Source organism: Monopterus albus, unplaced genomic scaffold (assembly GCF_001952655.1).
Source record: "Monopterus albus unplaced genomic scaffold, M_albus_1.0 scaffold233.1, whole genome shotgun sequence".
Taxonomy (NCBI): domain Eukaryota; kingdom Metazoa; phylum Chordata; class Actinopteri; order Synbranchiformes; family Synbranchidae; genus Monopterus; species Monopterus albus.
Window position 1 is genome coordinate 141,119 of NW_018128113.1, and position 14,403 is coordinate 155,521.

General features: G+C 41.0%; 1 protein-coding gene across 7 annotated transcripts in view; it reads right to left on the minus strand.

Moving 5' to 3' along the window:
• Positions 1–14,403, minus strand: part of LOC109971726 (triple functional domain protein) — an 83,170-nt gene that overhangs the window by 33,337 nt on the left and 35,430 nt on the right. For 6 of the 7 annotated variants that reach the window (XM_020620159.1, XM_020620157.1, XM_020620160.1 and 3 more), the window contains exons 3-12: positions 13,333–13,407; positions 11,150–11,264; positions 9,349–9,541; positions 6,782–6,886; positions 5,711–5,907; positions 4,896–5,160; positions 4,000–4,122; positions 3,286–3,477; positions 884–1,015; positions 353–583 (exon numbers count right to left, since the gene is read on the minus strand). In XM_020620159.1, the coding sequence (XP_020475815.1) occupies positions 353–583; positions 884–1,015; positions 3,286–3,477; positions 4,000–4,122; positions 4,896–5,160; positions 5,711–5,907; positions 6,782–6,886; positions 9,349–9,541; positions 11,150–11,264; positions 13,333–13,407 (1,628 nt within the window). Of the gene's footprint in view, positions 1–352; positions 584–883; positions 1,016–3,285; positions 3,478–3,999; positions 4,123–4,895; positions 5,161–5,710; positions 5,908–6,781; positions 6,887–9,348; positions 9,542–10,615; positions 10,704–11,149; positions 11,265–13,332; positions 13,408–14,403 lie in introns of those variants that run through there. The other variant, XM_020620163.1, reaches the window with a different exon arrangement.

A 14,403-nucleotide genomic window follows, 5' to 3' on the forward strand; every position in this document is an offset into this window, starting at 1 on the left:
TGAGCAGTTGACGAGAGCATGTCTTATAGCTGTTTTCAAGCCTTTCTTCAACAGACAACATTCATATTTCAGGCATTTGTCCAATGTTCTTTGTTGCAGAAACTCATGATGAGCGAACACACAAGCTTCTTGCTACGCCCTCAAGACATTTTGACAGGAGCATGGCTGCTGCTGATCTCTAACACCCTATTAAAAATACAAGCAGTAGGCGACTTGTGAGTTATGAAATTATTGTCTACCCATATTGTGTTATACTGAAAAAAACTGGAAATTAAGTTTGGTCCTTGGATTACCATGACTTGGAATAAACAGGTGTATGCATATAAACAAAAGCATGTATGTGCGTGTGTACCTGTTGGACATCCTGTTGAAAGACGCACAGCTGCAGACGCTGGTGCAGACGCACTTTGCGGTGCTGCCAGATGTTTTCCAGCTGTCTCTGATGATGTAGCACCTCGTGGATAATGTCCAGAACATGATGCACTGCCTTGGAGTAGTTTGCTGATGCTGTGAGTGAATCGGTGCTGCCCGGGGTCAAAGGGCGCTGCAGCTTGTCCAACAAGGCTTTGCCATCTTGGCTTACCTAAGGGTAGGAAATTGATTGTATTCTCTACTCTCAGCTATTACACAAATGTGCAAAGCTATCATTGAGTATTTGACTTGATCTGTAAATATAAACATCATCCAAGTACAAACAGCAAGCAAACTGAACAGACAAAAGGAAAACAAACACTACTGATATTTTTAAGGCAGCAACTAATGGCATTGCTGCAAACTAAACCATAACCGTCCATGTTTTAATTATGTTGACATTAATTTTCAGGCATTACTGCCTCTAGGGATATGTTGACTTTTTTGCACATTTCCACAAGTGTAATGTTACCTCAGAGTAGGCAGCTGTGATGTGTTCGTACAGGCCTTGGTGATGGTGGATAGCATCTTCAAGGTCTTGCAGCTCAGAGGGCAAATCCACTTCACCACATGCCTTACACCACGATTCCACGTTACTCATGTACTGCAGGAAAAGAAACAAATGTAAGCAAACTGCATGTTAAATACAAAGCGTTTCACATGAGAAATGGCACGAGCTGGATACATTCTTGTGCTCTTCCTAGGAGCTACATGTTAGTCTGACATACACATCACCTGAGGGACATTTTCTTTACTATTACTGAGCTTAAATATGAATAAATGTCTTTGTGAATGGTTATGAGCTTCAAGATTTTTTTTCAGAAGAATTATCCATGGCTGAATGAGCTGTTCATTAATGTCAGCATCACTAACTGTGTGTGTCCTCTCTCCTGTAGTGTGTTCCTGTACCTTTCTGCAGGTTGCCCTGGCTCTCGAGCTCTACGTTGCTGACGAGCAGTCACACCTGCCCGACTTTAGCCACATCAACCTGCTCAGTATTTGTTGTTGTTTGTTTTGTCTTGTTGCTTTTATTTCTTTTGTCTCTCCTCTATCCACTCACCCCAACCGGTCGAGGCAGAAGGCCGCCCACCAAGAGCCGGGGTCTGTCGGAGGTTTCTTCCGTTAAAGGGAGTTTTTCCTCCACACTATCACCAAGTTCTTGCTCAAGAGGGATTTGTTGGGGTTTCCTCTATAATAATAGTGATAATAGTAAGGTCTAGACCTTACTTTGTAAAGTCCCCTGAGATATTGTGATTTGGTGCTATACAAATAAGTTTGAATTGAACTGAATTGAATTGAAATTCATTGGCCTGTAGTGACTTCTTAAAAATGAGTATGCCCCTGGTGGGAAGGGAGGAAAACAAAACAGTCACAGAGATGGGGTCAATGAAATATTATTTAAAGAAATTAAGAGGGGGTTAGGGTTAGGCCATCTCGTTGTTGCTTTTTAAATCTCTCTACTATGACAACTGGAATAAGATACATGAGTAGCACAAAAACTCTAAATGAGCTGCTCTGCATGGTCAGAGGAAAAAAGGTTGGGGTGAAACCTCTGGAAAAAAAAAGTTCCTATTTCTGCTTACAATCATGAAAGGCTGATCTGATGACGACAATATTCCAGATTGGAAAAGTTGTACCACCCATATTCCCCAGTTGGGATTCTGCCTGTGTGCTTTTTCAGGCCATGAATCATTCCAACACAGACAGAAAAAATGGTAAAGAAATGGTATACTGCATATACTTATGTAAATATGTTATTGGAATACATTTGTTAGGATTTATAGATTTAATGAAGCCAAATGGGTATTTTAAAATCCTGAAAGTGTGCACATGTGCGCCCATTGGAATGGTCAAGGTCAACACCTCGACACATAATACTATATAATTATTATATGTGTAATGTGGTGAGATTGGAGGTTTTAATAGTCAGATTTTGTTACTACTGAACAGAGCCAGGCTAGGTGCTTCCCACAATTTCCAGTCTGTGTGCTAAGCTAAGCTAATTGGCTTCATATTTAGCATACAGACATGAAATTGCTATCAGTGGTCTCATCTAATGTTTATCAAGAAAATGAAAGTGTCCCAAAACACTGAACTATTTCTTCAACATCAACCAATTATAAGAGTTACTGTACATGAGTTTTGTTTAATTACCAAACAAAACTACAGGATGTATATTTAAGAGCAGATACCAAAAAAAGTAGTTTTCCCAGTAGTTCAGTGATATATTGACAACACAATAATGAAAAATCAGCCATTTCTGTTCTGAAACCGTTGTATGAATTTGACTTTTGTTAAAAGTTTTACTATGATTAATAATTAAAAACGGACACAGAAGTGCCTCTAGATATACTACATCAAATTTGGTCTTTGTAGTTCGGTATCACTGACTTCAGAGTAAGGTTTTTGTCAAATCTTCAGAGCTAGAAATGCTTCATTATTTTTTATGCTATTCTTGAAAACCTGAAGACATTGTAAACTAAACACTGGAAGAGTCAAAATGATTGACAGAGAATCAACCAACAATATCGGATTATCATTCCATTGTTCCATTGTCATTTTTAAAGGTAAAATACCAAAAAACTGCTTGTTTCAGGCTCTTAAATATCAAGATTTCCCACAGTTTTTTTTTGTTTTATATGATATCAAAGTGAATATTGTTCAATTTAGAAAAGCAGTTTAAACAAAACAAGCAATTTGAACACATCACCTTGGGCACTATGGGCACATATGTTGGGGGAATTTTCACTATATTCTGACATTTTATAGATTTTATGAATGGATTACTTAAAGTATTGATAAGATTAATTAATAATTTAAGTATTCTCCAGTTGCAGCCTTGCATCTATGTCAGCATATTTGTGTCTGACTCACCTGGTCACATTTCTGGTGAAAGCTGGCTGACATCTCCAGCAGCGTGCTACGTTCATCCAGTGCTGCGGCGAAGGCCTTCCACTCCTGCTCCAACTGGCCTGAGATCTGCTTGATCTGCTGGGAGGCGTAGTGACCTGACTCCAGCAGCCGGTTCCCAACTGACATGATGCGGTTGATATTCACATACACATTCTGCATGGTAAGATAGGGATGGTTGAACAGAGGGTTGTGGATAAATTAAGCACACAGCAGTGGATGAGAACCAATTCAAAAAGAGATCGAGAAAAACAAAAACTAGGCAAAGGAGGTGACAGGTTTGAGGAAAGGAGGAAGCACTGCAAGTAGAAAAGGAGGACAGACTGAGGCAAGGGCTCCTGGGCTGTCATTATCATTTCTCATCCACAGACAAACTAGCAGCTAAATTGATTTTTCATCTCAACAGTTTCATAATGGTTACATAAGGCCGACTGTGGGTAAAGAATAATATTACTTAATACCTCTGGTTATGCAGCTACTAACATACAAAACATGTGCAAGTGTGTGTACAAGAAGCAGCAGCTCCAAACAAACACTAAAATACAGCACTATGGGTTGACACAAAGTGCAATAACAACATGATTATAGAGTGCAGGGCATGGGCTTGATAGTCCAAGTGGGCAGAAAAGCACTACCTCCTGCTGGAACTCATTGTGTGTGTATGTTTCTGTGTCTCACCATGCAATTCATAGCGAAGTGGTTGTGCTGGGTTTGCAGCTCCATGGCGTGGGGGTGGTTGTTGCCGATCTCTGTGTAGCCTGCTAGGAACAAACCCTTGTTGTGCATGATCCAATCAAACATCTGAAGCATAGGGAATGACAGAACAGACGCACAAACACAGTGAGATAAAAATAAAAACATATATACACAAGATGCAGGCACACCACTGACTTTTACAGATCACTGTAAGAGCATATAAAAACAAACAGCTGGTACTTAGCTGTGTGTATAAATCTGAGCATGTTTGTGTACTGCTGCAGTATGCACAGAGTTGTCATCTTTCCAGGTCAGAACTCAGAAATGGACCGCCTCTATTAAGAGCATCCTCTCAGGCTCTCCTAGAGAACAACTTCTGGCCTATGGTGTCCTAGCAACAAGCTCCTACTACTGCAGTGTATCCAAGACTGCAGCACTCTCTATTGCTGCAACCTGCTATTTTATTCCACTCTCTCACACATGGATCTCTGAATTTCTCTCCCTGTCTCTTTCTATTTTGTGCTGTAGCTGTCATCATCTGATCTATCTGGGTAAGTGGCCCTGTACCTGTGAAAGCCATCCTCCATCTTCCTGTGTCTTATCCTGGGATGCGATGGCAGGTCAAGTCAATTAGTTTTTACCTCCCATTAATATTTGTGAAATAAAGTTTAAGTCTCTGTTTAAAGGACAAATTAAAAAGAACAATAATTCATAATCTATTCACACACATCATATTGTAACTCAATGCTTCCCTGTGGGTGTAATTAAGTTTTTGTTTAAACTGGAAGTTGTCCGCCCTACAGTGATCAACAACGACTGTAGCTATGGATTACAACTACATCACTGCTCACACTGAACAACTCCCACGATCCACCAACCTTCTCTGCATCCTGTTCGAACAGGCGCAGCTGGAAGCACTGGTCTAGCTGGAGCTTGCGGACATGCCAGGACTGGTGGAGGTGCTGTCGGGTGGAGTGCAGCTTGTCAAGCAACTGGGTGATGCGTGGGACCAGGCCCTGGGTGTCAGTGCTACACACCCCTCCGCTGCTGCTACCGCTGCTCCCACCGCTGCTCCCACCGCTGCCGCCACTGCTGCCGTTCCGGTTAGAGAAAGAATCGCTGCTTTGGATGCGCTGGAGCAATCTGCAAAAGCATTTCATTTGTAAAAATCAATGTGAAAGTTGTAAACGGCTTTACTGAGCAGTGTTATACGTTTCTGTGAAATGTTATATGAGAAATCTTTGACCTAACTTTTTATCTTTTCCAATCTTTTCCCATATTTTGTTTTTATGCATATGAACAGTTTTTGCACATCTGCTTTCCACAAATTGCCCCTTAACGTGAATTGAACTGAATTAACATTCAAATTTTCAGTTGACGCTTTTTCAGAAGTGTATCAAAGGAGTAAGTTTCAGTTAAAGAAAATATCACAAAAACCTACTAACAAGTAAAAATAAAACAAGGCAAGGGCTGTACATATATAGTTTTTGCATGACCATAAAATGTAGCCACAATTGACAAAGAATCAAACATCTGAAGACAAGAAGGTAAAAAGCCTATTTTTTTTTAAACAACCAAGCAAAGAGGAAAAACATCTGTAAGACAGTGATGGAAGGTTCCAGCTTTTGTCCAACTATTCAGTCACAATTTAAGCAAAAACTAAATAAATCAATAAAAATATCTGTGTGCTTACCTTTGTCCCTCAGTGTCCAGCTCCTCTATAGGAGCTTTTATCACTTTCTTCTTCAGCGTGGCATGTTCTTCTATCATCCTCCTGGCTCCTTCCAGGTCTTGGGGAAAGTCTTTCCGTGACACAGTTTCCTGCATCTCCTCTAGTCTGGCCAGCATCTGGTTGGCATGCCCAGAAAATTCCTCAAACGCCACACGCACCTGGCCAAAAATACAGGCAAACATCAAAGTAAAGGTCATTAAGTCAATATCTAAAGCTAGATGTCTATGACTGACGACTGCTTGTGTCAGCTTTTTGGTTATGTAGTTGTTTTAGTTTTTCACACGTGCTTTAAGCCAGGCAGACAATGTGTGATTTTACTGCCTGTGTATGATACACCAGAATCGACTTCTTACACTCTACATTCATCTGGGCAACGTGACACTGGATGTTTAAAAGGAACCCCGGAGTGGGTGCATTCATTGACAACTCCAGTAAAGTTGAGGTCAACAAAAAGAAAAACTGTTTTACTTTTAGCCATTTTATTTGTACAGCTAATGAACAGCAGCATTTCTCCTGTTGAAGAAATGTTGTACAGTATGGTGTTTAAAGAGCACAATTAGCTTTATTCTAAGACAGTATATAAACATATCATATATACAGTTTATGGCCTTATTTCGTTTGATTCTGCCCACAAAATGTGACATCTCATCTGTATTATGTTGTTGTCTTTGTACTCAGACAAGAGCAATGAACGAACTTGGACCTGCAGGACAGCTGACCTGCCAGAAAATCATCCAAGCAGTCGGGAGTTAGATTGTTGGTCATTTGGGTGATTAATCAGGCACTGGGACCCTGCTTACACTGTACTCCAAACGAAAACTCATCGGGCCAAAATTCAGCCCGACTTTAAAGTAGTCAAGGGCGACTGAAGCAGATCTAAAATTTGGCTAAATCTGTACAGTGTCTGCTCGGCTTTACACGAACAACTACCCAGTGTATCGTCCTTCTTACTGTGATCTCAGGGTAGATTTACAGATCAGACAGATGGCTTGAAGCGTAGCCTTGACTGTCAGCATGGGTGGGCTAACTGACCTCTATCCACTCTTCGTGGTTGTAGTCCAGGCTGCCATCAAAGTCTGCTGTCAGTTGGGAGGGGTCCACAACTTTTGTCAGGCCCTCCAGTGACACCATAGTGGTCTAAAGGAAGAAAATTAGAGGAAAAGACATTAAGGAGTAGGAAAGGGATCGAAGGGGGTTTATGACGGATTTAAATTAATTTCAGTCAAGTGAGTACAAAATGCTTCTAATCTCGCCGCTCTCTCCATGTTTTCTTTGCTGCCTTCAAATGCTACTGAAAATGTTATTTAGAGAAGACATGATCAACCCCTAGTTCTCAAAAAGTAGCAACAGCTTTTTTATGACAGCAGGGCTCCAGAAATGTGATTTGTTACAGAAGTCATGTAATATTTCTCTTAATACATCAATAACATGACTTAAGCATATTTTATCCTCATCATCCTGCCAAATCAGGACACTGCAGCTTCACTGGTCTTAAAAAAAATTTAATAAAGCACTAAAAAGCATGTTTTACAGCATCCACTATTGTGTCACAGACCAGAAAAAAAATCTCTTGCATGCACAACTTGTTATCTTTTGTGACTTCTGAACTCAGAATGAATCCACTGAAAACACCTTGGCACATTTTCTATTCGACCACCTCTGGTCATCCTCCACTTTGTGGTGAAATGAAATACTACAACTCCCTACGTAACAGTTGCATATATTGATTTCAGAGCTACAGTGAGGAAATGTCTCCCTGTTTGGTTTCAGTGCCTCTGTGTTTCTGCTAAGCCACCTCCACACAACACCCCCACACACATGGCCAGAGATGGCTGGAGACAGAATGATCACCAGCTAGCTTTGTGCAGGCCAAACAATGCAGAGATATACTGTAGTCCTTGGGTAAAACAGCACACTGGCTCCTGCCATTGGAAAATACCGATACCACTATGTTCACTATTGCTGTTCGGGTTAATTAATTTGTACTTATGAATGGTGAGAGGGAGAACTGGTCAGGGCTGCATGGGTAGTGTTCCTCCTTCCAAAGAACTGCACAGTTTCACTTGCTGCTGATTTTCTGTCTGTCTCATGAACAGCAAGGGAGGCGAGAAGACAAGAGAGGAACCTGTCCCATCTATGGTTGTCATTTTAAAAAATGACAAGAAAATCCACGATAAACACACACAGACAAACACACACTCTTACTACAGTAACAATCATGTACATGCTGATCAGAGGTATACATGCTGGAAGTAGAAGACTGGCTTAATCAGGCATTCGCCATAACCGTAGTCCCAACAAAAGCCCTGTATGTAATTTAAACTTAACTTAAACAATCCAAAATGAAAATGTTCTCTTTATATAACCTTCAGAAATCTAAAGTGACAAGGTACAGGCACACACATATAAGGTCGGGTAGTGAGAGATGAACAAGGCCCAAATACAAATCCATATGCAGTGTATCCAACCAATAGCTGTATGGCATGGTGGGGCAGCTGGTGGATAACTGGAACCTGCCCTGTGGCATCTAGCTATCTACCCTACCAAATAATCAATACAGCATCAGAGTGTAGCAGGCTTGTGAGCAATCAGAACAATTTCCACACCAGTGCATTCAATCACGCAGCTACAGTGAAAGGCTAAAAAATTCCACTGACAATATCAAAAACGCACTGTGCAGGAATCCCAGCACGTACTGTAATAGTAAGCCCTGTTTTGCTACTATGAACAAGAGGCTGATCATTATCAGAGAAATCAAGGCTTCATAATAACAGATCAAAATAGAGGGTGGGGAACTGATATCTATCTGATATCTCATTAGAGGGCATTTACTAAACAGGCTATAAAAGCAGAAAAACTGCACTCTGGCATATTCCAAGTGTTGTACCAGTGTTATTAACATCACACTAGTGCATGTGTTGGGGTCACTTTATCACTAAGAACTGGTCAAAGTGTAAAAATAAGCCTGTCCTTGTGAATACATCATTAAATGAGATGCTTGACTGACAACTTGGCAAACGGCCTTGTGATTTGCTCTGTGTTGTTTCTGGGTTGCATGTGATGAACTTTCTCCTTTGGCAAACAGCTGGCTGGTGATACAGGCATCCAAAGGCAACGTAGAGGGGAAAATAATGAAATGTGCTGACAATGAGCAGCTCAGTATCATTTTTTACAACTCACAGCAAATGAAAGAAAAACAGATGGCTTTTACAACACAAAACTAAATGTAAAATTGAGCTTCTCTATACCTTGGTGCTTTTTAAAAATATATTACATCATGCTAAAATATCTATCCTTTATTGAGCTGCATATAATTGAATACTAACAGTCAGAAGTTCTTCAGTCTGAAGCTTTGACAGCAAAGGCTGAGATATCCATAATTCTCCTCCCCTCTGGCATTTTAATAAAATTATTGTCTGAGTGTTACTCCTATTCATTTAAAAGGTTAAAGGCCATGTTTTCAACGTTTTTACAGATGAAAGCAGCTCATTAGCCTAATATGCAAAATAAAATTATTTCTTATTGCTATATAAGAAGAATAAGAACTTATTTCTTGTTGATTTCTTATTGCAAGAATCAAAGTGATTTCCCCTTCTCACCTCAAATTCGAACTTGGAGCTGCCAAAGTTGGTCCTCTGCTTCTGCCAGAAGTTGTCTGGTTTGATGATGAGGGCGACGTGGATACAGGACGGGAACGACTCCTGCAGGATCTTCAGAAGTGGCTTGATGCTGTCCCACTTAGAGCCACGCATATCAACGATGACCGTGAAGCCATGTTTACACACCTCCTCGCTGCACAGGATGGATAGGTATGGAGGTCAGTGGGAATGAGAGGATTTAAAGAGATGAGAGGGAGGAGTGGAAAGATGTAAGGGAGGTAGGGGCGGCAAGAGATTTGAGAGAGTATAATCCAGAGAGGGAGAGGAGACAGATGACAGGCGCGGGAAAGGATGAGAGAAGAGAGAGAAAGAGAGAAATGGGAGATGGGGACAAAGAAGAAAAAAGGAGGGAGAAAAGAAAGAGAACCAAAACAAACAGTGAGATGACGCATTTTCTATACTGTGAAAAGCCTACACAGCAAATGCATATCCCACACACCCACCCATGCACACATCCACACCCACACAGAAACCTGCGATGAATGGCTCACAAATGTGCGCATAAATATAAAAATGCAAATCAACAAATTTATGCATGAGCAACCTTAGGTCCCTACGGTGCTCTGAAATTAATATCGCACAACCATACACACACACACAGATGAACTGCTACCTTAAACAAAAATCTGCTGTATGACTATAAGGTTTTTCAAAAACAACTGTCTTCATGATTTGAAGGGTAAAAACAATTTTGTTGTTAGTTTGGCATCATCTGTCAAATTATCTTTCCCACCAAAATAATTTACAAACCTGCATTGGTTCTTCTCCTTCTAGTAATTTTATACATTAGAAAAAATATTCCTCTCTTTCTTCAACTATTATTAGATTAACATCCTTCTATCACTGCACCGTTAAATACCTGTCCCTTTCCCAAATCTCCTTCTCTGTAACTCATTAAATAGCCAGTGCGCAGATGTTGAATTTCCCAAAATAGAATGTTTCTGGCCACCAAAGACCACACAGTTGAGATTATAAAGATATGCAACACATGACATGATGACAGCAGGGTATCACCAGCCTAGTGGACAAAACTGGTCAAAGACAGAGATTTACAATGGGTGTACTCACATTTCAACCATACAAACACAATGTGGTGATATGATTTAAAAGGCCATGAGAGCAGATGGAGAGAGGATAGATGGATAACAGAGGAAGGAGGTGACTGTTAGGCTAAAGAGAATGAAACAGAGGTGGAGAGATGATTTACCTGCTAAGCAAGGAGCTACTCATCCACAGTAACTACAGCTGCTGCACTGCCTCAGCTACTGCGACACTTTGTTTTGCTTTCACACACACTTGCTCGCTCGCTCGCTCACACACACCTCCTCACACATGCGCTCTCCATCTCTGTCAGTTTTATTCTCCCCTCCCTTTGCCTCTCTAGCTCTACTGGCTTTTCCCTGTTGATCCCTCCATTTCTTTTCTGTTATACATCCCTGTCTTAGTTCAGGCTTTCCCTCTCTGCCTCAGCATCTCAGCATAACATCTCTTTATAATGGATTCTTGGCAGCAAAAAAGCTGCAGCCAGCTAACTGCTCTTGAATTATTTCTCTCTTCGTTCCTGTCTCACCCCTCACATGCTCATCTCAGTTCTCTCACGTGTTTGCTTACAGAACCTCATCCACTTATTCTGGGCGTTCGCTTCATTTTGAGGCATTGCTGCTTCTTCTCCTTAAAAAAGACAACAAACACTTATTGCACTCAGAAGCACCTTATAGAACAAATGTAAAAATTGTGAAACCTGGGAATGCCGGCGAGGTAGGCAATCAATCTCCTCAGATCTTCGGTTCGTATTCTGTCGTGGTTGCTGCGTGATGGAAAGGTTAACACTGGACCGCCACGTCTGTCTCTGCCACCTGAAGCCACGCACGGATACACACATTGAGAGTCAGATTAGAGGAAGAACATGACAGAAGACATTAGTACATTTGTGCCCATTTAGGTAGCTGTAATACCCACACTGAGAATTTACAGTCTTCTTTTAAACAGCTATTTAAAATGACCTGCTATATTTGTGTTACTAAATCTGAAAAAATTGACTGGAATATAATACGCATCATAGTAACAAGTTAGCTAATCCAATATATGAGCAATAGGCTCGACAAATACGCTGAGCCCGCTAAAATAAATGCACTTGGCAAGAGATTTGTGACTGATTTGAGGGTCGCACTGCTAGAAACCCAAAAGTAATGGAAGCAATCTAATAATATAACGGCAGCAGACACGGAGAAACCATAACACTGAACATTTTAGAAATGTTGACGTTATCTAATTAATGCTCCAGGAGACATTCAATCTAAATGCAGACAAGAAAATGGTCATTTATTTAAAACACAACACGCATTCAGAGCATTGCTGTATACATACAGATTTTGTACAACAAAAGATGCTTTTTGACCCAATAAAAATTACTAATAAAAGTGCCTACAGCATCCCTTGAGTAGAGGTGGGGTGATTAGAGAGATGAACTGCACTGCTGACTTATCAGACGCAGGTGGAGCCAGCATTTAGATCCCACCCTCTGCCTGAACCGAAACAATCACTACTCTGATTTTCTTATGTCCTGTTTACAGTTTTTTTTTTTGTCATGATAGAAATAAAAAAAAAAAGAGCCAAAATCTGTTTTACAAGATCTGACAACTGAAAAATACAATTTCAGAAAACTGAATTCAATTGTCAAATTTTCTCTTTTCCATTTCCCAAACATAGAATTGAACTGATAAGCGTTTCATGAACCATTTTGCTCCTAGTTCCTGACCAGCTGCAACGAGTTGCTCCACTCGCATGGGAACTTGTAAACACAGGCTGACTGTGCTCAGCCCACAAATTAGTGAGTTGAGTCGGGTTACTGTGCACCTCTAGGCTCGCCCCAACTGTGTAGAGGAAAAAATCTAATGCTCATGTGGCAAACAGGCAAGCATGACGGAGGGCAAACATGGCCGATTTATTAAGGGGCCAGATTCAGGATAATAGGCTTAGCTCGTTTACCCTCCTTTTCAGCAGCAGTCCCTCCTCTAATTCCCTCCCTCCTTCATTTGCCAGCGACTACTAGGGGATGCAACAGCTGACAGTTAGTCATCTCCATGGCAATGCCATCAAGTCTCTCTGTTTCTGTGCGCTTGTCTGAGTCACTGTCCTCATCATTTTGTTTCTGCCTGTGACCTTCGCTGCGCACACAATGGGACCAAAGAGGAGTGTGTACACAGCATAAACACACACACACTAATTAACACACATTTCACTTTGTTATTCCAATTGGAACAACTCAGACCTGCTGTACAAAGGTTTTTCCAATATCCACATAGAGACAGTACATGTGATGAAAAGCCACATACACAAACACATGCATGAGACAAATAATGTTTTAGTTGTACAAATAATTCTACTTGGATGTTCCTGGCAGTCTGTATCTCCAGTTTGGCCTCCTGTGAGTTTCCCCTGGCAGGGCTCAAGTGTGCATGAGTGTGTGTGTGTGTGTGTGTGTGTGTGTGTGTGTGTGTGTGTGTGTGTCAGATATGGTTCCCTTGGAGGGGGCAAAGACACAGGAAGCTGTAGCTTTCTATTCTGCCTTGCTGACACTGAATGCACAATAAATGTCTGTGTCAGTGTCCACTGTGTGTAGTCTCTGTGTATGCGTGTATGTGACTGATGAAGGGTGAAGGGTTAAGTGTCTGTGCCTCAGTCTGACCTCATCAGTTTTTATAGGCTTATTATTATATCCACATTGTGTATGTGTGTGTTTAAATGTGTGAGAGACAAACAGGGATTGACAGAGAGTGAAAGAAGCTGTTAATATGTACAGTTTAATGCCTGGGAGTTGCTTGTGTACGTTTCATCATCAGCCTTATCTCGAATGATCAGACAGTTGAGGACAGTAGATTTGTGACACTAGGCTCATATTCACACAAACACAAATAAACTTACCCGATAAAAAGGCAACTTTTTCTTTGAGGATGGGAAGCACCTCCATCGCTCTCATCTCCTCATCTCTCCTGAAACCTGGATAGAGACAGATGATGCAATGAGGTTTGAATGGAAGGAATAAAAAAATAAAATGTCCCTTTTTTGCCTCTCATACCAACTACCCAGTTCTTCCATTTATTCCTGACAAACCAGTATGTAAAACAAATCAGTCTTTGTGTGTGCCACTCCAGAAGATTCCCAAGAAAGAGAGACAGTATTAGAGACTGAGTGTTGAGGACATGGTGCAGCTTTTATAAAGCAACTGAAAGTTCCTTACCAATCAGTGAGCCATAATTGTTTCTTTCTTCAGGACACTGTCTGGGACAGAACCGATTCTGTCCACTTATAATCTGGATATACGCTGCTTTAAAGCCAGGGGACTGAGTCATGGGGAAAAAATAAGATTCCCTCTAACTTACACAACCGCACATATTGCATACTCCAGGAGGAAGCAGAGACACTGTGGTCGGAGAAACAGTAATTGTGAGACAAAGTGAGGCCAAACTCAGGGGAGCTTCAGGGAAACAAAAAACTGTTGTAGCTCTTGCTGTAACAAAGGCAAAATGGGGTAAAGCAACATTACATGACACAGGCCACTGCAATTCCCAGACATGTCACTCAAAACCACAAATGTCAACCTCATAGCGACACCTGAGGAAAAGTCAGGGTTAGGAATCATCTTCTGGAAACTGCAAACGTCTGTACACTGTGCCAGTGCATGGAGTCAATGACACGCAGACACTGCTATCCATAAAGCTAAAATTACTACCCTAATTACCCTATTGAACAAATTTTCTTTTAACTTGTTAAATCCTGGGTATTGCCACTGTACGTTCTCAGTTTAGACACTGATGCGTTTCAGCTTTAAAAATTTCCCTTCACCTTCAGTACAAGCCACAGTCAGACAATTTTCTAAATGGCACCATTACACAAGGCCAACAAGCTGTCAGCTGAGAAAAAGGACTATATACAGTTATTTTACCTACTTCAACTCTGCCTTTTTTTAGACTACTAATCTGTGCTGTTTTCCTA